The following is a 27117-nucleotide window of genomic DNA, read 5'->3' as shown; positions in this document are numbered from 1 at the left end:
CCTTTTTCCTAATCTTTAAAATGGGTAGTTATAAATTTTTAAATATGAGACATACATCACTGGGTTAAGTGTTAATAACAATTTAGTAAAATAATATATATATATAAATGCTTTTTAAAGCACTTTGTAAATGTTAATGTTGCTGACAAAGGCAAAATTGGAACATAGGTTTTCTGGCTTTTATCTTTTCACTTTTTTAGTTTGGGGATTGTGTAGTATATGTGTTTATTCTGTGTGCTTTAAATTTATTTCTGTGCTTAATATCTCTTCCCCATCCTCCTTACTTTTAAATTCTATAACCCTTTTATCTTCATAAATATATGCTTTTTGTAGCAGCTTTTAAAGTATTTGCATGGGGTAGAGAGGTGAGGATGCACCTTTCTGTGCAATAGTACTCTTAAGATACTGTCTCCTCAAAGAGCCATAATTTTCACATATTGTCTAGCTTTCTTTTTGAAAGATTCTTTTAGCTAAAGTCAAATCTTTTTTTCTGTATATAATTTGTATTCTGTAATTTTATAAACCAAAACTGTTTATAATAACTTACATTTTTAAAAAATATGATTGATAACATTAATAGAGCTAAATAAAGTTTTAAATTGGCCCTCTTTTCTTTTTTGTGTTTTCTGTTTTTTACCAAGGAAATTATGCCACCAAATTCCCTTCCTTCCAATAATTCAAGGGTTGGACCTAATGCCCCAGAAGAAAAAAAACATTTAGATATAAAGGAAAACAGCACCCATTTTTCTCAACCTAACAGTACAAAAGTCCAGAGGGTAAGAATTACTTGTCACTTTGAATTACAATAAAAGAAATTTGTCTCAGATGTCACAATTGGTATTTTGGGTTTTTTTCTCTGGTTAGACTTGTAGGCTACTTATGTTCTATTTTTTTTTTTTTTTCAAATGTGATTGCCAGTTTATGAGATACCACAAATTAATGTGATACATACTTTTCAATTTATTCACAGTGACAAATCTTATGCTGTAAACACAGAATAATGGGGTTGCATTTAGTGGTCACATTTTTCTTTTGACAGTGGGCTGTCTTTTTTCCATGCCTTCTTTCTTTAAATTTTCCAGGTATTGTAGCTCAAAATACACCTTCTGTTAGATGCATTAGTTACTACTTAAAACCATATTTTAGAAACTAATTTTCTGAACTAATCTATTTAGAAATCGGTTTAAAAGTCCTGCAGTGAAAGTCCTGCGTTCAGGCTTCTGTGTATCATTTGTTATAGTTAATGACATCCCTTACATTCCTTATACTGCTTTAGGTGTTAGTGGCTTCATCAGTTGTAGCAGGGGAATCCCAGAAACCTGAACTCAAGGCTTGGCAGGTAGGAGAACATTCCTTGAGAAGTACACTTTCAGTTTATATTTTAATGTTTATTCCCCTCGTTAAGAAAGATTACAAATGATCATCAGGATTAGGGACTGGAGGGAGGAGTGTTTGTGGGTATGTGGATCCATTGCCCCGGAGTTAAAGCTTAAACACCTTCATGCCGCTTGTAAGGCTTTTCCCAGTTACTTGTCCAGTATCATGTCTAAATTATCTTCTCCCTTGCACTCTAGAGAAGCTTAAGCCATACTGAAGTACTTTGAGTTCTCTGAACATTCTCATGCTTATGTTGCTTCTAGACGTATATAGAGGTTTACTCTGCCTGGAACGCTTTTTCTCCTCCACTTGTCACTTCATTTTGACTTTATTCCTCACAAAGCTTTCCTTGTGTACTTGCCAAAGATCCCCACCGCCATGGCTGGTTCAAGAGCCTTCCCCTTCTGTTTTTGCAATGTGCTCACCCCTAGCATAGCACTTAAACATAGATGTTTATTTGTTGATCTCCTCAACCACATTGTAAGTTTCTTGAGGGCAGGGAGAGCTCGTGAGAACTGTTTATGGAAAAAATGTTGTGAACTCATGGATTAAAAGCAAAGGTGCCATTTTACAAAGAGGACTATAACGGCAAGTGGATTGGATATGTCTCATTGCCGGGCAGCCCATTATCGCAGAACAAGGAGTAACTTTTTTCTGGTGTCCATATTGAAGGCCATCAGTCCATTCTTGCCTTTCTTCATTTTAATTTACTATTCAGGTCTACTCGTGAAGTGCTTAAATTAGAGTGGCCGTTGGGGTACTCTAACAGTTTAAACGTTGCAAGAAAAGATATTCGTAAATAATTTGCTCCAAAGTCAGTCTAACTAAATCTATTACATAGGATTTTAAAGCTTAGTTTGGTGATATTTGACCCAGAGGGAAGGGTGTAGCATTCATTCCATCACATGGTATTTTGGGAAATAATACAGTTAAAGACTTTGTAACAAATAAAGCTTGTTGGAGAAAAACCCAACATGCAGAAATGAATTGCCAGTTAATAATTTGCACAATTGTGTCTAGGTTTCCCTATAACTTGTGACAAGAAGTAGTTTTTTTTTTTCCTCATTATATATATATATATGGGCTAGGAGTACAGACATTTAGCATATGCCTTTTAAAAATCTGTTCTTATGTTAAGTAGTGTCCATAGAGAGAAGTTCAAACTTTCCTTGTGATTCAGCCTTTTAAAATTTTCTGAGTACATTATTGAAATGTGTATGGGCTTAATAAAACTTACGCTTGTCAGTGTACCTATTTTTTTGTCTCACAGATTATTCAGTGCATTTTTATCCTAATGTTTTTGTTTGTATTTTGTGTGTACTGTTTTACTTGGTTAGCAGAAATGATTTACTTTTTACTTTTGTACCCTTGGTATTTCATTTTGATTTTTTTAAAGAATTTGATCGGCCAGGCGCAGTGGCTCATGCCTGTAATCCCCACACTTTGGGAGGCCAAGGCAGGCAGATCGCCTGAGCCCAGGAGTTCGAGACCAACTTGGGCAATGTGGCGAAACCCCTTCTGTACAAAAAATACAAAAATTAGCTGGGTATGGTGGCATGCATGTGTAGTCCCAGCTATTCAGGAGGCTGAGGTGGGAGGAACACCTAGGGCCCGAGGAGGTCAAGGCTAAAGCAAGCCATTATCATGCCACTGCACTCCAGCCTGGACAACAGAATAAAAAGACCCTGTCTCAAAAACAAACAAAAAAAACAAAAAAAATTGATCAGGATAAGGCCTTTCGTAAATGAATTAGAGCATCTTATACTACTAATTTTGTTCATACATCTCATGCTAAAGTTTGTATAATTTTGAATTATACATTTTGTGATTTTGCTAATACTGAATACTAGTCTTTATAATAATCTGATATGTTTAAGAGGTTGCTATTGATCTATTCATATTCATAGTAGATGTATAAAGTAGTATATCAACTACTTTTGTTTTCATATATTGATTTATATTTACAGCAAACATTTGTGTACCTACTATTCACCAGATCCTGTGCTAGGGAATTAGTCGTCACTTGCATTTTTCAGATTAATCTGTCATTAATTTTATAGGATCATTGTTGCAATTTCTTTTTCAGGGTATGGTACCATTTGTTTTTGTGGGAACAAAGGACAGCATCGCTAATGCCACTGTTCTTTTGGATTATCACCTGAACTATTTAAAGGTGAGAACAGAAAGAACTTTAACTTCTAATCCTTTTGTACTAAAATATACAAACTTTATAGTAGATCTTTCAGCAGTTAGGACTCATTCTAGCCTGTGCAAAACACTGTATGACTTGTCAAAGATAATAGAGAAAATACATTGTTTAGCTTATAATTTTTCTAAAAATGGAAGTCTTTATAAATTTAAGTACCAATATACCAGTTCTCAATAAAGTTTTATATTTCCCCTTATTCTTCTCTTAAACCCTTACACTCAGTTTAGGCAATCTTGTACATAGCCTATTAATCCATTTGATCCTTTCTAGCATTTTGCTTTTTTCCAGGCCAAAATTTGTGTCTGTAACTCTTGCCTTTATTGCTCCTTTTATGTCATTTATCAAGGAAATCTAAGCATTTCGTGAAGTTCTTTGCTTAAATGTTTACCCTCTCTACTTTTCTCTTTACTGTTATTCAAAATACAAACTATTTGTGTCTTCTCGTAAATGTTCATTTTAGTTAGTGTGATGCAGTTATGCCTCCGTTAAATTTCAAACTGGAAGATAGGAACCAGGAGGCTACAAGGTGTAATGGAGAAAGCACTGGATTGACAATCCAGCAATTTACTTATAAGACTTCAGCCAATGTGTGACTTTAGGCAAGTCACTTCCCTACATTAGATGCTTCTTGAAATTCCTTTTGGCCAAAATGTTCTATAATTTAATGAAATGGAAATTGATCTACTTCATTTTCATAATGTTTTATTTGTATCCATACATATCAAAATTATAATGTAGCTGGTATTAAATGTTTTTAAAGCATTTCAACTCTTATTTATGGCATTAAGAATTTTTTTTGCTGATTTCTTGAAAGAAAAAGTACATGATTTCTGCTTGTGTGTAAATAAGAATGAAAGGAAGAAAAAGTGTAATACTGGGCATGCCATTCATTCTTATGGTGGCCAGTTAATTAGAAGTGGGAAGGTTTCATCCAGCAAGGTTTACATGGGTAGGATACCTCTTTGATTTTTTTTTTAAGTATGTTTATGTGTAATCTTGTGTGTGTGTTTCTTCATATTCTTAGCTTAAATCATTATGAAGGCCTGGAGAGTTAGGATTGCATTGTATCAAATCCCTTGTTCTTTTGACTGATGTTCTTTCTTAGATCCTTTGACTTATTCTCAAGAATATCTTCTTTGGTTATCAGCAGCTGCCCTGTTGCCATTCTTTCCATCACCAGAACTTCCCTTGTTTGGGCCTGGCATCTCACCAAAAGGTGACTGCTTTGCCCCAGTGGGATAACCTGGACTACTGTTCTGTTTTGCAAGATATTCCCATTCTATGAGCTATTACTATACCTTTGGAAGAAGTCACTCAGCTGCAGTCTCTCCTTTGCTCAAATTCTATGTAAAACAGATTCTGGTGTAACTATGTAACTTGCTAATGATGGCAGAGCACAGATGAAACTGACCAAATCCTTACCTGACCTTTCTTTTCCAGAAGCTGCCACAACCAAGATTTTAGAAACTTAGCTGTACAGGGGGTTCTCCAATGACTGTTGATATAGACAGTCTCTATGATAACCTCTGCTTCACTGAGACACCTACTACTACTGTAGTTATGAATCTGATTCCCTGTAGCCAGTAAATGAGATGTTTATGAGTGGATTGGGAGGACAGTGGTTAGAAATGAGGTTTCATCTGGTTTTAACAGAACCCAACATACTGGAAGCACTGTTTGTAAGGGTCTGTCAGTGGACCCCAGGTGTATATTTCTACCAACTGAATGTGTACTGTTTCTCATACTTGTTGTAGCAGAGTTGTAGTCTTTAAGAAGTTTTCAAGGCCTGATGTAAGACCTAGGTGTCTGGTCAGGTATTAAATAGTTTTGTTTTCCCCTCATGAGGAATAGTCAGCATTTTCAGTTCATAAAAAAATCATTGTTCCTTAACCATAGTATATGTTCTTTTAAAACAAAAGATGGCCCAAACTCAATGCTTTGTAAATTAAGGTATTAACTGGCAAATCTATTTTAATCAAGATTATTTACAATGTGTGATTTTTAAGGTTAACTGGTTAAACCTTAAATGTCATTTATCTGTATTCATACAGTTTAGCATTGTTTTATTTAATATTCTATCATGAAGAAGCCCCCAAAATAGCATATCTGTGCCTTAGCAGTAGAATAATTGGATAATAGTGCCAAATTAGACAACTTTAAATTGTATTCAGTATAACTTTAATGCTGAGTGTTTTTGTTATATCTCTAATTCTCGACATCGATAATCTGTTATCTGTAGTGATTTTCTTTTTAAGGAGATCATTCAGTTTCCTGATAATTCTGTGTAACAGTGGTTACTGTAAATTTAGAGCTGAAATTGAAATATTCCAGTATATTTTTTATCTGATGAAAAGGAGAAAGGTTTTATTAAGTAAAATGTCAAATTATTTTTACTGTTATCTTGTATATTTTAAATAGGAAGTAGACCAGTTGCGTTTGGAGAGATTACAAATTGATGAGCAGTTGCGACAGATTGGAGCTAGTTCTAGACCACCACCAAATCGTACAGATAAGGAAAAAAGCTATGTGACTGATGATGGTCAAGGAATGGGTCGAGGTAGTAGACCTTACAGAAATAGGGGGCACGGCAGACGCGGTCCTGGATATACTTCAGGTACAAACTAAGCATTTTACTCAGTAACTTTATCTGTTCCTAGACTTATAGCTGCTAATCTCTAATATTCATTAGAACCCCATTATAACAATTTGTCACTACATGGTTTCCAGTTCGCAATGGGTTAAATTGTGTTACAAGAGACATAGAATAAAAACCTGATAATAAACACGTAGAGTTCACAGGGCAGGTGCAAGTTCTGTTCATGCTCTGATTGGGGGTAAATCTGCAAAGCCCTTGTGTGTTGATGACTTCTTTAAGGCCTCTCCTGATTTTATAACTGTATAGTCAAAACTTTTTTCATTTGTGTACTGTGGCTCATTTTTTTGTCAGGTATGTGCTGGTCATACTTGCTGGATGGACTGTGTAAATCAGGGGTCTGCCTCTTGTGGCTCATAAGGTGATTTTCAGTGGCATGGCCAAAGTCAGCCCTAGGCACAGTCAAGAAGTAGGCAAAGTTTCTCTTTGCCTTCCCAGCTTTTCTGTCCGTGCTTCTTTCTTCTCTCCCAGTACCTTTCAGTGAACCTGATCCCCACCTGCCAGTGCCTACTGTCTTTCTTGCTCAACTGTGTATCTACTTTGTAACTTGCTAATGGTGGTATAAGATATAATCCATCTCACGCATATTTGCATTTCAAAAAGGAACTCTTTAAGATGGAAAAGCCTTCAAGATCCACAGGAATGAAGCTATAATGGTGAAGCTATAATTGGTCATTAGCTCCAACAGAGGAAGAGAGAGGTAGTAGAGTTGATATTCTGGAGTTGGGGAGAATTACCTACTCCTAAGGCCAACCTTGAACCTAACCCCTAACCCCTCTCCCAACAGTCTATTCTTTTTACTTATGAATTTCTGCCTCACCGTGGGGCTCTTTTTCTCCACTCCTGTCCTCTAAGTCATTAACCCCTTCAGGCATAATGAGTTTATTATAGTAATTCTTTATTGATGATCAGTTATTGTAATGGGAGTTGGGGGGGCAGGTTGTGGACCAAACATCAGGCAAGCGTGTATCTGCCTTCAGCTAGATCCAATCCGTGACCCCACAAAAGACCCTTCCCTGAAGCAGTTGCCATGGTGGCCTCCTTTGCCACCCTCTCAGAAATGACCAGATTATATACATTCCCCTCTGTCCTGGGCCAAATCTTGCTAAAAGGAGCTCTCTTTATAGAGGTTTTATCAAGGTATCACACTTAACTGTCGTAGATAATCTTTCCTCCAGAGAGCATAGATGTTTAAAGGAACACAGCTGTTTAATGATATGGCACATTAAGGTTTGAACTTAGGTGGCTAATAAAATACCTTTTTAAAAATGAGAATGAAACATGTTTATAACCGAAATTACCTCAAATATTGCAAAGCCCTTCATTTTGAGTTTAAAATTTTGTTTTATGAAATGGAAGGTGATAATACTCTTTGTGGGCTTATAAATTGGGAAGAGTTTTGGATTACCCCTGAAACGTCTCTGGAAGCTTCTGTTAACCTCTTTTTTTTTTTTTTAAGTCAGACAATGGTATATAACTTTTAACTCTCGATAGGAACTAATTCTGAAGCATCAAATGCTTCTGAAACAGAATCTGACCACAGAGACGAACTCAGTGATTGGTCATTAGCTCCAACAGAGGAAGAGAGGGAGAACTTCCTGCGCAGAGGAGACGGACGGCGGCGTGGAGGGGGAGGAAGAGGACAAGGAGGAAGAGGACGTGGAGGAGGCTTCAAAGGTATGGAGATCTTCATTAAGAAATCAAAGTGAATTGTAGCAGCTGTCTTGAAGTTCCATGAAAAATCCTGTTGATGCAATGAACTATTATCAAGATCCCATCTCTCCCATTTTGTGCTGATCACCATAGGAAAGGATCAGCCTTCCACTTGTGTAGAAAGAAAGAATATTAGGCAGCCTTCCTTATAGTTCATATAGATACATGAATAAATGCTGATAACTAATTCAGCACCTTTGTGAGTCTAAACAGCATCACTTCATTAACTCACGTTGACCTGTAGATGCAGAATTATAATACCTGTGAAATATTTTCTGTTACTTGACAGCAGGCTAGATTATTGATCATTATGTAACTGGAATCACTGGGGTTGATTACATTTCAGATTCTATGGTTGGTTTAAATAGAGGATGTGGGGATAAAGAACTTCCGGTAAGCGTTTCAGAATTCAGTAACTGTTGAACCTTTTGAAAATATTCTCATAGGAAACGACGATCACTCCCGAACAGATAATCGTCCACGTAATCCAAGAGAGGCTAAAGGAAGAACAACGGATGGATCCCTTCAGGTAAAACCTGTCTGCCTCTTTTCATCTTAATTGTTTGAATATGGTAGTTTGAGATTTATGAGTTTATTTTACTTTATTAAAAACATGTTCAAAGATTACAAATCCAGTTTATATGAAATATTTTACCTTCAACATTACAGTTGTAGTCAATCTTAGTTCTTTGTGACAAGTATAAAAATCAGGGGATTTCTCTAGAGAATATGCAGTCTGAGTATTAGTAAAGACCTTGACAGACACACTATGATTTTATTATTTATTATTTATTTTTACTTTTTTGAGACGGAGTTTTGCTTTTGTTGCCCAGGCTGGAGTGCAATGGCGCAATCTCAGCTCACAGCAACCTCTGCCTCCCAGGTTCAAGTGATTCTCCTGCCTCGGCCTCCTGAGTAGCTGGAATTACAGGCACCCGCTACCACGCCCAGCTAATTTTTGTATTTTTAGTATAGATCTGGTTTCACCATGTTGGTCAGGCCGGTCTTGAACTCCCAACCTCAGGTGATCTGCCCGCCTTGGCTTCCCAATGTGCTGGGATTACAGGCGTGAACCACCGTGCCCAGCCACACTATGATTTTAATACTGTGTTGGTAGACCTACAATCCCCTAGAGAAGGAACATCCTGGGATGTACTTAGAGACTTCAGTAAGCTCTATGTGTCTTTGCTCCCCCGAGATACAGGGATAGGGTATTCTCTTTGAATAGAAAATAAGGAAAAGAAGATGTCTCTCTCACAACTAATAATCATGATAGACAGGGCTGATGATATTCAGCTAGTCTCCATGCTTGGTCAGTCATCCGCTTATTTACACCCAGGACCTAGTCTGAGGATCCCTTCTCAGTTGGCTGTCACCAGTGCTAAACCAATTGTTAAATAATTTTAAAATTATCTCCTGAGCACATCCAGGCACCTTTGCCAAGTGCTTTGTCTCATTTAATTTTACAGCAACCCACTGAGGTAGTTTTATTATTCCACTTTATAGGTGAGTGCACTGAAGCTTCAGTCCTTTGCCCCCAGTCACATAGCTAGCATATGTCCAAATGATAGTCAAACCTTAATGTTTGATTCTCCGAATCCATGTTGTTGTCTACTTTTTCTGTAACTTTTAATTTTCAAGACAAGTAGTTAGGGTTCCTTCCTGACTATGGATTCATCTGGGACCATCACCCAAGATTAGTGAGAGATACTTTTTAAGACAAAGTTTACAATGGAATATTTCTTGGAATTCATAGCAGCTCAAAGTGAGTGTTAACTATTGATGGGTTCTTAAGGACCAGCACAGAAATCCCTTGGACATAGATAGATTGGCAAATTAGTGTATGTACCTGTCTTTTACAAAGCTATAAGATATTTATGTACCAGTTTTGTAATTCTCCACTTTAATCGACATGTTTGATGAACTTGGCAGTCTAACCAGGATGCACATTTATATTTCTAAATGAAATGGAATACTGAATTAAAAAGGTGATGTTATGAAAATGGATACAAATCTGGCCAGGCACGGTGGCTCACGCCTGTAATCCCAGCACTTTGGGAGGCCAAGGCAGGCTGATCACCTGAGGTCAAGAGTTTGAGACCAGCCTGGCTAACATGGTGAAACCCTGTTTCTACTAAAAATGCAAAAAATTAGCCAGGCGTGTTAGTGGGCACCTGTAATCTCAGCTATTTGGAAGGCTGAGGCAGGAGAATCGCTTGAACCCAGGTGGCAGAGGTAGCAGTGAGCTGAGATCCCGCCATTGCACTCCAGCTTGGGCAACAAGAGCAAAACTCCATCTCAGAAAAAAAAAAAAAAAAAAAAAGCTGAGCACGGTGGCTCACGCCTGTAATCCCAGCACTTTGGGAGGCCAAGGCAGGCGGATCACAAGGTCAGGAGATCGAGACCATCCTGGCTAACATGGTGAAACCCCGTCTCTACTAAAAATACAAAAAATTAGCCACGTGTGACGGCATGCGCCTGTAGTCCCAGCTACTCGGGAGGCTGAGGCGGGAGGATGGCGTGAACCCGGGAGGCGGAGCTTGCAGTGAGCCGAGATCATGCCACTGCACTCCAGCCTGGGTGACAGAGCCAGACTGTCTCAAAAAAAAGATACAAATCAAAGTACTGAATCCTTGGTAACCAGACATTTAAAACACACGCACATACCCGCTACTTAAACATACTTTGAAATTACAACTATTTGGGGATGCTTTTAGCATTTGTGCTTGAAGTAGATCAATATTTATAGTTGTTTTAGTTCCATTTGTCACTGTTAACTTTCATTTGTACCTCTGGAATTAACAGTGCTGTATTCAGCATTGGCACTTAAAATATTGTATAGCTCTTAGAACACTATTTTTTAAATTATATTAATCTTTATACTCTCCTAGGATTCCAGTCCTTCCACAAATTATTATATTCAATTTTCTTTATACTGTTCCATTCTTCAGACAGAGTTCAGGTTGTAGGATCATCCGAATTTTCTTAGTGAAATACAAGCCAGTAGAAACCAAAGCTTGTGTTTTTCTACTGTATGACTATGGGAGCTCACGGTATAGAGAAACTTGATCATACCTGTGATAGATACAAAGATGTAAACTAAAGTCTAGTTAGTGAGTTATTTGAGGGTAAAGCCAGAATACGAAAACATTTTGTGTCTCGTTTCCTAGGTTTCACAATCTTTGGAGAATAACTCATTTTATTTTAACTCTAGTGTTAGAGGCATGTATGTCTTCTGGTAATCAGTAATAGTAATTCATTTTACCTGTTTGTTTCTCACTGTTTTATTCTACTTAGAAGAAGACATGATAGGATTGTGAGTTTTTCTCTAACTTTGGATGCAGTGAGATGACCAGTGTGTTCCAGTTAAAGAAGAAGAGTGTTTTAAAATCATAAACCAAATAAAGAATCCTACCTTACATTAATTTCTTGCACTTCTTCTGTTCTCATCTCCATTTCTCTTTTTAACATGTGGAGTTTACACTTCAGGTTTAAATTTCTTCTCAGGCCAATTACAGATTACAGTAGGATATGGTCTGTGTATATAACACCTATAACTTGTTTTAGATCAGAGTTGACTGCAATAATGAAAGGAGTGTCCACACTAAAACATTACAGAATACCTCCAGTGAAGGTAATCGGCTGCGCACGGGTAAAGATCGTAACCAGAAGAAGGAAAAACCAGACACCGTGGATGGTCAGCAACCACTCGTGAATGGAGTACCCTAAACTGCATAATTCTGAAGTTATATTTCCTATACCATTTCCGTAATTCGTATTCCATATTAGAAAACTTTGTTAGGCCAAAGATAAATAGTAGGCAAGATGGCACAGGGCATGAAATGAACACAAATTCTGCTAAGAATTTTTTATTTTTTGGTATTGGCCATAAGCAACAATTTTCAGATTTGCACAAAAAGATACCTTAAAATTTGAAACATTGCTTTTAAAACTACTTAGCACTTCAGGGCAGATTTTAGTTTTATTTTCTAAAGTACTGAGCAGTGATATTCTTTGTTAATTTGAACCATTTTCCTGCATTGGGTGATAATTCACCAGTACATTCTCAGTTTTTCGTAATATATGGCATTTATGGTAATCATATTAGACTTCTGTTTTCTATCTCGTATAGAAGTCTTCATGAAATGCTATGTCATTTCATGTCCTGTGTCAGTTTATGTTTTGGTCCACTTTTCCAGTATTTTAGTGGACCCTGAAATGTGTGTGATGTGACATTTGTCATTTTCATTAGCAAAAAAAGTTGTATGATCTGTGCCTTTTTTATATCTTGGCAGGTAGGAATATTATATTTGGATGCAGAGTTCAGGGAAGATAAGTTGGAAACACTAAATGTTAAAGATGTAGCAAACCCTGTCAAACATTAGTACTTTATAGAAGAATGCATGCTTTCCATATTTTTTTCCTTACATAAACATCAGGTTAGGCAGTATAAAGAATAGGACTTGTTTTTGTTTTTGTTTTGTTGCACTGAAGTTTGATAAATAGTGTTATTGAGAGAGATGTGTAATTTTTCTGTATAGACAGGAGAAGAAAGAACTATCTTTTCATTTGAGAGAGGCTAAAATGTTTTCAGCTAGGAATAAATCTTCCTGGTCGAAAGTTAGTAGGATTTGCCTGCTCTTTGGCCTGATGACCAATTTTAACTTAGAGGTTTTTTTTAATTTTGTCTGCCCCAAGTTTTGTGAAATTTTTCATATTTTAATTTCAAGCTTAGTTTGGAGAGATAGGAAGGTCATTTCCATGTATGCATAACAATCCTGCGAAGTACAGGTACTTTGTCTAAGAAACATTGGAAGCAGGTTAAATGTTTTGTAAACTTTGAAATATATGGTCTAATGTATAAGCAGAATTGGAAAAGACTAAGATCGGTTAACAAATAATACGTTTTTTTCTTTTGTTTTTTGAAGTGTTGGGGTTTGGTTTGGTTTTTCGAGTCTTTTTTTTTTTTTTTTTTTTTTAGTGAAATTTATTGAGGAAAAATATGTGAAGGACCTTCACTCTAAGATGTTATATTTTTCTTAAAAAGTAACTCCTAGTAGGGGTACCACTGAATCTGTACAGAGCCGTAAAAACTGAAGTTCTGCCTCTGATGTATTTTGTGAGTTTGTTTCTTTGAATTTTCATTTTACAGTTACTTTTCCTTGCATACAAACAAGCATATAAAAAATGGCAACAAACTGCACATGATTTCACAAATATTAAAAAGTCTTTTAAAAAGTATTGCCAAACATTAATGTTGATTTCTAGTTATTTATTCTGGGAATGTATAGTATTTGAAAACGGAAATTGGTACCTTGCACACATCATCTGTAAGCTGTTTGGTTTTAAAATACTGTAGATAATTAACCAAGGTAGAATGACCTTGTAATGTAACTGCTCTTGGGCAATATTCTCTGTACATATTAGCGACAACAGATTGGATTTTATGTTGACATTTGTTTGGTTATAGTGCAATATATTTTGTATGCAAGCAGTTTCAATAAAGTTTGATCTTCCTCTGCTAAACTGATGTTGATGCAATCCTTACAAATGATTGCTTTTAAAATTTTAAGCTAGGAAAAGAAATCTATAGAAAGTGTTCTGTTACAAAATGTAACTGTTACCATTGGAAATTTCACGTCATAGGAAGTTAGCCTTTATCTACCAACTTTCAAGAACTTGTTTAATAAAGTGAAAAACTCAACCAAATGGTACAAAACCACAGTGTACCATTACATTATGCACTAAGTCTCTTTTTTACAAAGGCTGAATTCAGCAAGGCGCTAACTTGCTTAAATGTGAATTACTAACTTCTAAAACTGTACTTTGATTCACATGTTTTCAAATGGAGTTGGAGTTGATTCATATTACAATATTTGTGTGCTAAACGTGTATGTTTTTCAGTTCAAAGTCATGATGTTTTTAAAATCTTATTAAAGTTTCAAAAATCTGAAGATTGTTTATCTAGATGTAAATTTTTATTAAAAAGTTGCACTTATGAAAAAGCAAAAAATTAGTCTGACAGATGTTTGCTCCTGGTTTTAAATTTCTACATTTGACAAAAACTAATGATGTGGGGGGGGGGGGGAAGTTGTGCAAAGTAAATGTATGTCGCAAATAATCTTTTATGAGCCCTTAAAAGGCAAAAACGAAGATACTTGAAAATAATTCTCCATATTCCCAGACATAAAATTTCAACACATTTATTGCATAGGGTGCCACTAAACCATATTAAACATATACTCCTATTTGTGCACACATAAACATACCCTGCCCTTTGGAAAAAAGTGTGTCTGTGGAGTAAAACAAAAATGATTTAAACATCTCAGTAATAAAATAAATGACAGGTTTTTAGGTAGAATGTGCCTGGGAATTGACTATGGTAATCACTTCAAGGAACTCTGGCACAGCCTACCCGCTTAAAAGGTACAAATGGAGAGGTGACGGTGTCAGTGTTCTACCCAGTGTTAGAATCCAAAATGATGTTAGCTTCCTCTACATTGATGAGTCTTTTTTCCCAGAAAAATAACTCTTTATTTTCTGCTTTTCTAGTTTTTCATTCTGATACTTTTGTGGTTCTTTGCTACCCATTTTGTCTAACTGGGCATCATTAGTGGTGGGTAGGCTGAAACCATACTCAAGTAACTTGTTTGGATTTTCCTTGTTTCACAGTAATTTTCAGCACTACACATGAACAGCCTGTTGGAGGCAGCCAGCTTAACACTCAACTTAGCTCTCTCAGAGCCATCTCTCTCACCTGATCATGGTCTTAGAATTCCTGGTGACTGAGAATATACGTCTTTTAGAGGCAGCAAAATGATTCTGACCCTTTTGAGCCAGTTTCAGTTTCATGGCGATAAACAGCCTTGTGAACCTCTATGCCTCTGATAACCAGTTATTCTGAAATAGTCATTACCATGTGCTACTCTTGATTGCTCATAAGGCTTAATGTACCAGACTTTAAATCTTGAGCATCTTTTTTTTCTCTGTTTACCTGAGGTCATTTAAAAAGTTTTCTTTCAATTTCTATGTACCATAATGAAACTGAGAAAATCCATTTTATTTTAATTTTTTTATATACTAAGGAGTTTTCTGTTAGTGGGAGAGGCTTGCTCTGTGTTAAACTCACAGGGAAGAAAAATCCTTCCCCTAGAATACAGACCCAGGGTGCAGCCAGCAGTGCTCTAGCCTTTGCATGAGAGAATGGTATCCTTGTGTCTCTTCCTGACCCTTTGCTGACAAGTTTCCCTCATTAAAACCTTTTTCTTCTGTGTGTCTTTGTGCAGTTTGCCATAACCCATTACCTCAAAAATGGTGCCCAACATGAGGTAAAATCCGCTTATTTCACCTCTGGCTTTTTGGAAACTGCAAAAGGGATCAACTGAGCAATACTAGGGATGGACAGCATCCCTGCTGGGGCTGGTGATGGGAAACCCAGCCAAGCTAACATCTCTGCTCTGCATGTTAGTGTGGTGCTTATTGGTGTCCATGTGCCACAAAGATCCTGGGAAGTCTGTGTATGGGAGATTGAGACAATTTAATCATTTAGCACTCCAAGTCTGGCAGACTTTTTAAGACCTAAGGAAAAAAGAAGTTGGGAGAAAACCCTCAGCCCCAGCCCCTAAGTGCCATTAGAATAGTTGATGCAATCTAAACTTTTTTTTTTTTTTTTTTTTTTTTTTTTTTTTAGAGACAGAGTCTCTGTCACCCAGGCTGGAGTGCAGTGGCGTGATCTCAGCTCACTGTAACCTCCGCCTCCCAGGTTCAAGCGATTCTTGTGCCTCAGCCTCCCTAGTAGCTGGGACTACAGGCACGTGTCATCATGCTCAACTAATTTTTCTATTTTTTGTAAAGATGCAGTTTCGCCCAGTTGGCCAGGCTGGTCTCGAACTCCTGACCTCAGGTGATCTCCCTGCCTTGGCCTCCCAAAGTCCGGGGATTATAGGCCTGAGCCACCGCACACAGCCACAACTTTTAGATTTGAGACTTGTCATTGTGCAGTGTACCACCCAGGGGCCTTTGGGAGGAATTGAGGTGTATCCTGTGGGGTTTCAAAAACACTAACAGGGAATTGGACTCCCAGCAATGGTCACAAGAGTAACTTGAGGCTTTAATTGCTTATATGATGAAGAGGCTACACCCACAAAGTAGTGAAGCTGAATGGCAAACACTTTGGGTTTATCATGAGATTATCTTTTGCCAGATGAATGTGCTAGGCTGACCAACGGGGAGGGAGCAAATGGACCTGCCTTGTTCTTGAATTGGATGTTCATGGAAATCAGATTCACCTAACCACCAAGAGGAGACTTCCTGAGAAACTGAGTGCAAGGTGGACCCACTCTACTGAGGTTAAAGCTGTTTTGAGACAACTTGGCATTTTTGCATGCTTGCATGAAAATCCTAGGCATCTGGGATAAGTAGTAACCCAATGACCTTAATTCAGAGAATGTTGGAAAAGTTGATGGTTTCTTATACGGAGACATCCCTAACTTTGCTCCTTCTGCCAGAATGTAAAGGATGAAATAATCCTTTGGAGCTGATGTATGCCCCACCCAAAGCGGGGTAATGAGATAAGGGACCCTGGAAAGAATATGTCTCAGCAAAAATGAAAAGGGAAAAGCATCACTCCAGACTTTTCCTAGGCTCGCACAGGCAGTACATTATGACTCTTGGTCTGGAAGAAAGTGATGACTAGCTAAGGAGACAGATAGGAAAAGTAGAATCACTCTAAGGAGCTTGCAGAGAGAAGGATGCAGGAAACAACGCTGGTATTACAGTAGGCATTAAGGACCCCCCTATGGAGAGCTGATGCAAGGAGGTTCTGGATGGGAGGGTTACCTTTGGAGATGGAGGCAGTTAGCTTTCCCCACTGCGTGGCCAGCAAAGCTCCAACGCCTCCTGCGTCCTTGTAGAAGGGTTTAGAGGAAGCTAAGCAGTTGACCACATCTTAACACTGCTGAAACAAGACTCTCAGACACTTCCTACCCCCAGAGGCCTCTGTGTCACCTGAGAGTTTGATTTTCTAGGCCGATTTCTGGGGAGCTGTTCAATCCAAGTCCATTTAAACTAAAAGCAAGCTTGGCCCAGGGCCAGTTCCTCTGCCCTTTACAAGGAGATGCTAACTTCATGTCCCAATCCATGTAGCCTGGAACATAGGTAGGGGAAGGACTTAACAGACCTAGACTTAATAAAACACAAGAGCCCAAGAAGCTGTTATTCTTGGACCTGATAAAGTCCACAGTAAATTTCCCTGGCCAGAGTTGGGATTGGTTTTACTTAGAACCAAGAGACTCAGCACAATTCCTGCAGATGCTGTTGGCTGCTTTGATAAGACCGTGCTCACTCACCATCCCTTTGTCAGACTCCACAATTGATATGGACATGCTGAGTCCCCTCAGCCCAGCAAAGCAAAGCATCTGAATGGATGCAAGCATGGCAGTCTCTCTTAGTGAATACTATAAATCAGTCTTATTGAATTTGCAGAACTCCCTGCACTTCCAAAGCCTGTCGGGATTGTACAGTTAAAGCTGGCACATACTGAAGATGAGAAAACATTCCCCTTGTACAAGATTTACTGGCATTGCCAGGAGGGAATGGTAGGCTACACTACCTTCCAATTCCACAACCCTGTTAAACCAGTGAGCAAATCCAGTGTCCTTGGCCCTAGATTACAGATCATTATGGATCATTGTGATTTTAACAGTGGCCGCCATGGCACTCACAGTGCCTGATACACTAACAGATGACTGAACTGATTGCAGCCGTTACTGGCAATGTGGTATGTCCTAGAGCTATGCTGTCCAGTTCTTAAGCCACTAAGCCACATACGGCTGTTGAGTACTTGAAATGTGCTTATCTGAATTAAGACGTGCTGAATGTGTAGAATACATAAGAGATTTTGAAGACTTGGTTTGGAAAGAAGAATGAAAAATGTCTCTATTTTTTATATTTAGCTGTTGAAATATAAATATTTTAAATCTCTTGGGTTAACTAAAATATGCCATGAAAATTCATTATACCTATCTCTTTTTTACTCTTTTTAGTAATGACCACTAGATAAGTTAAAATTACATATGTGGCTTACATTATATTTCAATTGGACAGAATTACTCTAGATATTACTAATGTTCTTCAAATCTCTCCAGAAAGAGAAGAAATATTTTGCTTTCACCTGACAGAACATTAATTTCTGGTTTGTTGTGGGAATTTCACACTCCTCCAGCAAATAAGTGCAATTTATCAGTAATGGGTTGGGCAAGCCCATTCCATTATATTGATGACATTTTGGTAGTCCTCACTTTAATGCATGCTCTCTAATCTAAGCACAAGTGTCCACAAGTGGCCTGGCCCTTGAATGAGTATAGATACCAGAACCAGGCCACCCAACTACATGTCTTGGGGGCTATATTAGGAACAGCCCAAAGAGACATCCCATAGCATAATAAGGAAAGTCTATTGGCCTTACAAACACTACGAAAAAAAAAAAAAAAAAGGAAAAAGCCTATGATCTGTTTGGCCTCTTTGGGTATTAGAGGCAGCACATCTCACATTTCAAAATGTTATTCAAGCATCTGTACATAGTCACCAGACTGGTAGCCAAATTTAAGTGGAGACCCCTACAGCAGGAAGCCTCAGAAGCAATACAATAAAATATAACCTGATTCCCATGGAGTTTTATGTATCTATTACAGGTCTTACATCTGATACACCTGGCAAAAAGACTGCCAATACTGCGGTGGGAAATACCTCCACTGCTGAATGGTATGTGCCTTTTAAATGACAATTATTTGTCCATTATAAATCCCTGGCAGGGACTGTTGTCTCACTGAAGGGAAGTGATTGTCAGATCTAACATCCCCACTCTACAATGGGTTCACTGAACCAAATTTCATAAGATGAGTGTATCAGTGAGTGTATCCACCTGCCCCAGAGCAGTCAGGAAAACAGAAATCACACCACTAATTTTAACAGAGAGTTTGATGTAGGGATTGGTTAAACAGATATTATAGGGCTGAAAATGCAGAACAAGAACATTAAGGTAATAGAGGTAGGATCTGCAGGAAGCATCTACCATCCTGAGGCCTGGTGGAATGAAGGGATGAAGCTGGTATGATGAGAACCCAAAGCTCAAAGGAGAGGCCCATGGAATTAAAACTCCAGACCTTTAGGAAAGGGACACTGCTTAGTTAGTACTGGTATCTTGAAGGCAGACCCTCATGGGGATTGGACTTAGACCACTGAGGAGAGGGTGCCAGCCAACTGGCTGACGCTGGTGTCTGAGGAGGCGTGATGATACTGGCTCAGAGAGTGTGGAGGTGTGGAGGGAAAAATCTGGGAATTGGATTCAAGTGATGCTACTAAACAAACTGTTTCTACCAGAGTGAAGAACCATCATCTTCAAGTCTCCTTCTAGAACCCCTTGTTGTCAGAACCTAATAGGAAGCAGCTGGTGAAGGAAAAATGTGATGTGCAGAGTCTCAGCCCCAGCATCACAGAGCAGATTATGGAAGGATAGTTTGGAACTGAGAGACAATAATTTAATAATTGGCAGAGTGTGACAAGCTAAAGAAATGTGAAATGGAAATAGTACATCCAATTGAGAGTCAAGCCAACTGCAAGGATAAGTGGTTGCCTATGCAGTAGGTATGGAGAAAGCTTTACTCCAGCTTTGCCTGAGCAACTGGCTCAATGATGGCTTCAATTTCAATGGAATACTAAGCGATTGGTTATAATGATGATAAGTGTTGATGTCCCGTGGCACTGGCTGCTCTGCATAATTAATAGAAGTGCTTCAAGTGGTGCTTTTGGGCAATAAAACATTCTGCTCCTTGAATGAAAATGTCTTTACGTAGACATGGGCTGCTGCTACTGGCTTTGCTCTTAGGTCAGGACGTTGGACCACCCAGGATGAGACCATTAAAGTCAGACTCATGTGGTGCTCCCTATGGAAACAGATGCAACTCATCCACAGGCTCAATTAATAAGTTACATATGTATTTGTCTCTTAAAAAAGGCCACATCCTGAGAAAAGCAAAACATTTGGAATGAGAAAGTCAATTGAGCCTGTGAGCCATCCTATTTATGGTGACCTACTAAATCCAGATTTAGACCCACCACAGAAACAAAACCATCATGAAGGGCTGTCATACAGAAGTCAGAACTAACTCATACTGGCAGATTTACTTTATAGGCTCCCCCGCCCCTATGTAGGGCCATATAGTGGGTCCTGACTGCTTTAGATACACTCTAGGTATGGGGTTGCTTTCCACCTGTGCCAGTCAGATAGCACACATAAAGTGTGTGACTGACTTTACTACCTTTGTCATGTGTTGACATGTTCTTACATGATACAATATGACAACTCATTTATGGCCAGTGTCAAACAACAATGGGCCAATGAGTCTGTCGGCATGGAATTCACTGGTACTCCTATGCTTCTTTCCACTCTCATTCAGCAGGTGAAATAAAGTGCTAGAATGACCAGCTTAAGGAACAATCACACTGGCCACTTTAAGAACAAATTCTGTAAGGCTGACTAGCACAATTCTCATTAGCTGTATATACTGCCATATTCCATGTGTTAGTTCAGGTCCTCTGAGAAGCAGATGTCAAGACAGAATTAAATGTGCAAGATATTTTGGGGTGAGAGTCCATGACAGATTAAAGGGGAGGGAGCCAGAGAACATCAAGAGAGAATTTAGACCATGATACAGATCTAACACTGATGAAGGATAGGGAAGAAAGAAGGACTGGGTAGGGAGATCCTCAACTATAGTGCAGTTTCAAGTAAGTTTCAACCAGGTTGATGAGGAGTGCTGAAGTCATCTATTTAAAAAGTTCTACTTACAAGAATCGTTCTGCATTTGCATTAGTACCTCCACTATGCTAAATTAGTGGCTAATTATTGGCTGAAAGTAGCCTGAAGGAAGCACAACCTTGGTGCATACACAGTGGTGGATCCAGAAGGGTAGCATCTGGGGCTGTCAGTCAATTATGCTCTCCACAATAGGAGACTGAAGTGGTACACTTTGGTGGCCACCACATTATGTAATAATAATTTCCCTCTTTTTTATTTTAAGAAATGAGGTCTCACTCTGTTGCCCAGGCTGGTCTTGAACTCCTGAGCTTAAGTGATTCTCTACCTTGGTCTCCCAAAGTGCTAGAATTCCAGGCATAAGCCACCACACCCGGCCAAATTCCCTTCTTTTTTGGTCCCGCATTAACCATGATGAATAGCTGCGAGGATTGTACTGCATGGATCACAGAAATGTGGATGAACATACATTTGGATGCTCTTTTCTTTTTTTCTTTTTTCATTGAAATGGCATCTGGTGACCTTTCCCCTGCCCCCCACATCCCCAGACAACTCTGAATCTGGGATTGCCACACACCTCGTCTGCAATTTGAGAACACCGCTGTGGTTCTCATGCTCATGTAATTAGTCACCTCTGTGCTGTAACCATCTTCCTGGATCTTAAGAGGTTGCCTTTGATAAAGGGATTGTTATCCCCATGGTCTCTGCAGAGATTTTCATTCTAGGAAATAAAAGAAAGTCTGGTTCTTTCCTGAGGGTAGCTGACAGACCCTGACTGGTTGGGCATGGGGGCGAATTCAACCCTGAGAAGCAAGTAGAGGATCAAGGGGCAAAAAACCTCTCTGTTTTCCTATTCCAGATAAGGGACAGACTATACCTGTCTGAGGCAGTGACCCCTAGTGCCAACTATTACAAAGCTATATCTGTCACTCCCAACTGGATTTGGCTATGGGGAACCATATTAGCATCCCACTATCAAATGATGCCTCAAGTATTGCTCCTATAGGCAAGAGGCCTCAGCCACCATTTTCCTTGGCCTTCTACACTCATGTGTCTATCCCCTGTGATGTCCATGCCAAACGAATGCAGAGGATCATCTTGGACCCAACTCCAAGTAACATTTGTGTACCTCTTGCCCGCTTTCAGGATTAGTTTTTCTGTGCAGTCAAGATAGCTTCCTTTGCCTCCCTGCCTTTCCCTTTAAAGGGTTGTCCACTTCCTGAGGGTAGTCATACAACTCTTCAAAAAACAAAGAAGGAGTGGGCGCAGACTATATCTTCAGCTTCTGGCACCATCAGTAGGTTCTCCTTGGGAGCATTATGGACACAGTTTGTTGTTATTTTACATGGGTTTTTCTCTCATCAAGAGGTTTTCGTAAGGCTTACCAGGAGAGATTACCGATGAGACAGCTGGAGAGCTCACTATCAAAGATGTGGACTCTCTAACTCAGATTGTTAGACATCTGCATAACTTTGGATTGTTTACTAACTAGGCAATGTGCATTGTGGTCAACTCGATTCTGGGTGAATACTTCAATACAAGTAGAGCTATCACTCAGCAACTGGTGGAGTTAGCCACACGGCTCCAAAACACTCCCAATCTAAGCCTTGGATCTTTTTCTCATAGTTTGGCCTGCGCTCCATGACTAGAGGTCTCAGAGAACTCTACAGGTTTTTATTTTAAACTTTGTACTATTATTTAGGACCTTCCTTATTTTACACAATTTCCTTTGGCATAGTCACAAACTCCAGAAATCCCATTGAAAAATCCAATTGATGTGTAGTCCCAGTGGGCAGGCACATCTCCCAGAAGAACAGGAACCCATGTACTTCATCTTACTAACACTTTGGCCTTTACGTTACTCCCAATTAAACCTATTCATATGCCTATTCTATATAACACAATAGTGTATTCTTCCACTCACCTTTCAAAGACAGACTAAATGGGCAAAACTAGAGGCAGAAAGATCAGGTTGTTGAAATTATGAGCCAATGCTAAGGTAGTGAGAATGGAAAAGAATTACGGGATTCTTATGACATTTAGGAGATGGGATCAGTGAGACTTGCTGATTATTATGTGGGGAGAAAGGGGAAGGGAAGAAATTAGGGTTATGATTTACAATTTCTTTTGGAGAAATAGATTTATTCATTCAACTGATGTTTATTGGCTGTATACCATGAGTCAGGCAGCGTGTTTGATGCTGGGGATACAGAAGAAAAATACACTGGGAGACAAAAATTAACATAAAATAAAAGAACAATTACAGAGACAAATAGATATAATGTGCCTCCTCATATGATGCACTGAGAAGGATACAACCTCACTTCTGTAGTGTTCCTGCTAAAAAATGAATAAACTGAAATTAATCCTATGGAAACATCAGATAAGTCCAAATATATGAACGTTTTACAAAATAAATTGCTTGCACTCCTCATAATTATTGAAGTCATAAAAGACAAAGAAATACTGGGAAACTATTTGAGGCCAAAGGATACTAAAAAGATATGGTAATTAAGTGTAACATTATCCTGGATTGGACTTTGAACCAGAAAATGTTGTCTTTTATCATAAATGACATTATTGGAACGATTGGCCAAATATGAATAAAGTCTGCAGATTACACAATGCGACAATGCTAACTTCCTAATTTCAAAGATTGTACTGTGGCTATGTAAGAGAATGTTCTTGGTTTTAGGAAATACACACTAAAGTGTTTAGAAGGAAAAGGCTGAGATATTGGCTGAAAGAAGGCATAAGCAGTAGCAGAGCAACCAAGCGTGCTTAGGCTCTGGAGTTAAACTACCTGGATTCTAACCCCAGCACAGCAATTTGCTACCTATGAGACTTTGGGCAAGTTATTTAAGCATTCTACAAATTAAATTTTCTCATGAGTAAAGTGGACGATGCTTATAATAACCCCTACCCCATAGAAGTGGTATGAGGGTGAAATTAGTGAGCATATGCGAAGCACTTAGGCTCATGCCTGGCATGTATGTGTCATCAATGCTGGCTGTACTTAAGCTATTTTCACTGTGTCCCGTGAATACAGAGGGAAATGTTACACAGCCTCCTTTTTCAAGAAGACACAGTGTAGTGGGAAAAAATAACAAAGTTAACAGACAATAATAAAACCATGTGATGAGTACCCTGCTCTGGACTTGAGCTGAGAGCAGCTGAGCTGGAGCAATAAATTCTGTGGGGGGATGTCAGGAGGGGTTTCACAGAGGGCTTATGATTTAAATTGGATCAAGAGATGTGAACAGAAGTTTGCCCAAACTATGCATCTCTCACTTCTGCCAGGCCAAGGGCATCATCGAAACTCTGTATAAGCACAGAGTTCTAGAAGGGTATTGCGTACTATAGTGTATGCATAAGATATGCAGTAGTGTAGCATGGGATATGCAATAGAAGGGACAGACTTACCTTCCAGGTGTGTGGAGAGCATTGACTGCCAGTCTTGTTGATACAGGTTCAGATCCCAGCTTAAATATCAATGGTAGCTTTGAGCAACTCATGAAACTTCTCTGAACCTGTTTCCTTTCCAAAATGGAGATACTAACATTTACCTCAGAGTTCCTATGAGGATTAATGTAAAGTCCTTAGCACAATGCTCAGCACATGGCCTGTGTTCAATAATGGATAGCAATTAGTAATAATACTGGTATTAGACATTTCCAGGGCCCCCCAAATTTCCTGGTTCTCTTTTTCTTCTAGGTACATACTTCCCTGGGAAAACATGGCCCTGTACCTTCCTTTGGATAATAAAGTGGAAGTGGAAAGGATACATGTCCTTTCTGACTGGAGCCATTGAATAGGCAGTATGGTTTGATTCTCTGCATACTCTTCCCCTGATACAACAATTTGGAAGTTCAAGTTGGGACGGCAGCATCATAAAATGGTGATATCTCTGTCAGCAAAGGTCTCAGGGACGATCAGCAGTGTCCCTGCCAACCTGTGTTGGGCCTGTATCATGCGCAAGCAACAAACCTTTGCTGCTTTAAGGCACTGAGATTTTGGAGTTTCATCATCTTTAGCCACACTTGGAAACCCTGAAGAATTGGGGACTATTCTAAACACGTTCATGTCTCATGCCAACCTCCAGATAAGGGAAAATGGGCACTCTTTACCTCTCCTACCTTGTTGATGGGATGACAAAATTAGGGGCAAGGTTTGGCAGCAACTTAGCTTAACAGAGGAATCCCAGCTCAATATAAACAAAGAAAAAACGCCAGGCAGATGTATGGCCACTTAAAGACATAGTGACTCAGAAAAGCTCCCAAACAGTTCATAGAGGAGGCAGTAAATATTGAGCATATATTTATCTCTTCATTTAAACTAACTGAATTATTTTTCATATTCAAGCACTATAGGATTAATGATATTGTAACCAAACCTTATTGGAAAGTATAAGATGGGGATTGAACCTGGTCTGAGGATGATATTTAAGTTGAGGCCTGAAGGAGGAAGAGGAGCTAGCTACGTGAAAAGAAGAAGAAAGCATGTACAAAGGCAGGAGACAGCATCAGGAGTCTGGGGAAGTTTGGTATGGTCATAACATATGAATGAGGGAGAGGGGGCAAGAGCTTAGGCTAGGGTGGTAAGCAAGGTACAGAGAAAGTGAGTGTTCATAAACCAGGGAAAGGAATTTGGATTGTTGGGGCAATCACCAGCAGTTGAAGGATATTAAGCAAGAGAGTGACATAATCAGGTTTACAATTTTACAAGTACACAAGAGTTTCAGTGTGGTGAATGGATTGGAATGAGCAAGACCACAGGAGGAGAGAGTGCAGAGCCCTGAATTAATTAGAGATATAGTGTATCAAGTGTATCAGTCAGGGTTCCCTACAGAAACAGACCCAGTATTTTGTGTGTGTGTGTGTGTGTGTGTGTGTGTGTGTGTGTATGTGTATGTGTGTGTGTGTGTATATATATATATAAAATATAAAGTATATAATGTATAAAATATATATTGTATACATATTAGATCAGAGATTTATTTAAGGAATCAGCTTATGCAATTGTGGGAGCTGGCAAATTCAAAATTCATAGGGTAGACTGGCATGCTGGAAACTCAGACAGGACTCCATGCTGGAGTCTACAGGCAGAATTTCTTTTTCTTCAAGGAAACCCAAAATTTTCAACTAATTGGATAAGGTCAACCCAAATTATCAACAGTAATATCCTTAACTTGAAATCAATTTAAACCGCACCCATTCATTACACCATATACAAAAATTAACACAAGATGGATTAAAGACTTAATGTAAAACCCCAAACCATAAACACTCTGGATGACAACGTAGGAAATACCATTCTGGACATAGGAACTGGCAAAAGTTTCATGACTAAGATGCCAAAAGCAATCACAACAAAAGCAAAAATTGACAAATGGGATCTTATTAAAATAAAGACCTTCTGTAGAGCAAAAGAAACTATCAACAGAATAAACAGACAATCAACAGAATGGGAAAAATTTTTTGCAAACCACATATCTCACAAAAGTCTAATGTCCAGTATCTATAGTTTACTTATATAACAAACCTGTATATGTACCCCAAGTTTTGTTTTAACTTAAAACAAAAGTTAAAAAAATTCAGTTGATTGTAGATTTAACCTTATCTAAAAAATACCTTCAAGTAATACCTAGTCTAATGTTTGAATAACTTGGCACTATAGCCCAGCCAAGGTGACATTTAAAACTAACCATTGCAGGTAGTTTTGGAGGTAGAATAGGCAGGTTTTGCTGATTGAATGAATGGAGATTGAGGAATGTGGAAGAATCAAGGATGACTCAGATTTTTCACTTGAGCAAGTGGATAAAGGATATCACTGCCGATTAGGTTAGAGAAAGGTGAAGAAAGTGCAGGATTGTGGTGGATAACCATTCAATTTTGGATATGAGTAGTTTTAAGCGTTTTCAAGTTATCCAAACAGAGATATTTAAGTGGGGATCAGTAGAGAGATACATGTAAGCTGTAGTTTTGTAAGTCATCGGGATATTATGGCAAGTTAGCAATGGGAGTGCATGGGATCATTTGGGAAGATAGTGTAGAGTGAAGAAGGAAAAAGAAGAAGACCTAAAAGAAGGTCCTGAGGAAACCCAACACTTAGATGCCAAGTAGAAGAGGAATATTCATGAAAGCAAATGAAAAATGCAGCCAGATATGTAAGAAAGCAAGGAGATAAACAACTGAAAACACCAAAGAGAGAGCGACTGCTTCATGGGGGGAGCAGATTTATTTCCATCATTTTTCTTGTAGACTTCAGGGAGCCAGAAAAGACATTCAAGTAGGAAGAATCATTTGACTGCAATGAGCAGGGTAGATTCAAACTATGAGACCCTATTGGTTG

General features: G+C 38.7%; 1 protein-coding gene across 8 annotated transcripts in view; it reads left to right on the top strand.

The window, feature by feature from the left end:
- FMR1 (fragile X messenger ribonucleoprotein 1) overlaps positions 1–13478 on the top strand; it is a 38326-nt gene extending 24848 nt beyond the window's left edge. The window contains exons 11-16 of one of the 8 annotated variants that reach the window (XM_073013380.1): positions 642–776; positions 3464–3550; positions 6005–6200; positions 7809–7916; positions 8399–8481; positions 11571–13478. In XM_073013380.1, coding sequence (XP_072869481.1) covers positions 642–776; positions 3464–3550; positions 6005–6200; positions 7809–7916; positions 8399–8481; positions 11571–11681 — 720 coding nt within the window. In that variant the 3' untranslated portion in view covers positions 11682–13478. Of the gene's footprint in view, positions 1–641; positions 777–3463; positions 3551–6004; positions 6201–6918; positions 7101–7733; positions 7917–8398; positions 8482–11249; positions 11363–11519 lie in introns of those variants that run through there. The other 7 variants (XM_007992906.3, XM_007992907.3, XM_073013379.1 and 4 more) reach the window with 7 other exon arrangements.
- The last annotated feature ends 13639 nt before the right edge of the window (positions 13479–27117 follow it).

This window comes from Chlorocebus sabaeus, chromosome X (genome assembly GCF_047675955.1).
Source record: "Chlorocebus sabaeus isolate Y175 chromosome X, mChlSab1.0.hap1, whole genome shotgun sequence".
NCBI classification, from domain to species: Eukaryota; Metazoa; Chordata; class Mammalia; order Primates; family Cercopithecidae; genus Chlorocebus; species Chlorocebus sabaeus.
Note: the sequence above shows the minus strand (reverse complement) of the source record. Positions and strands in the feature narration are given on the sequence as shown.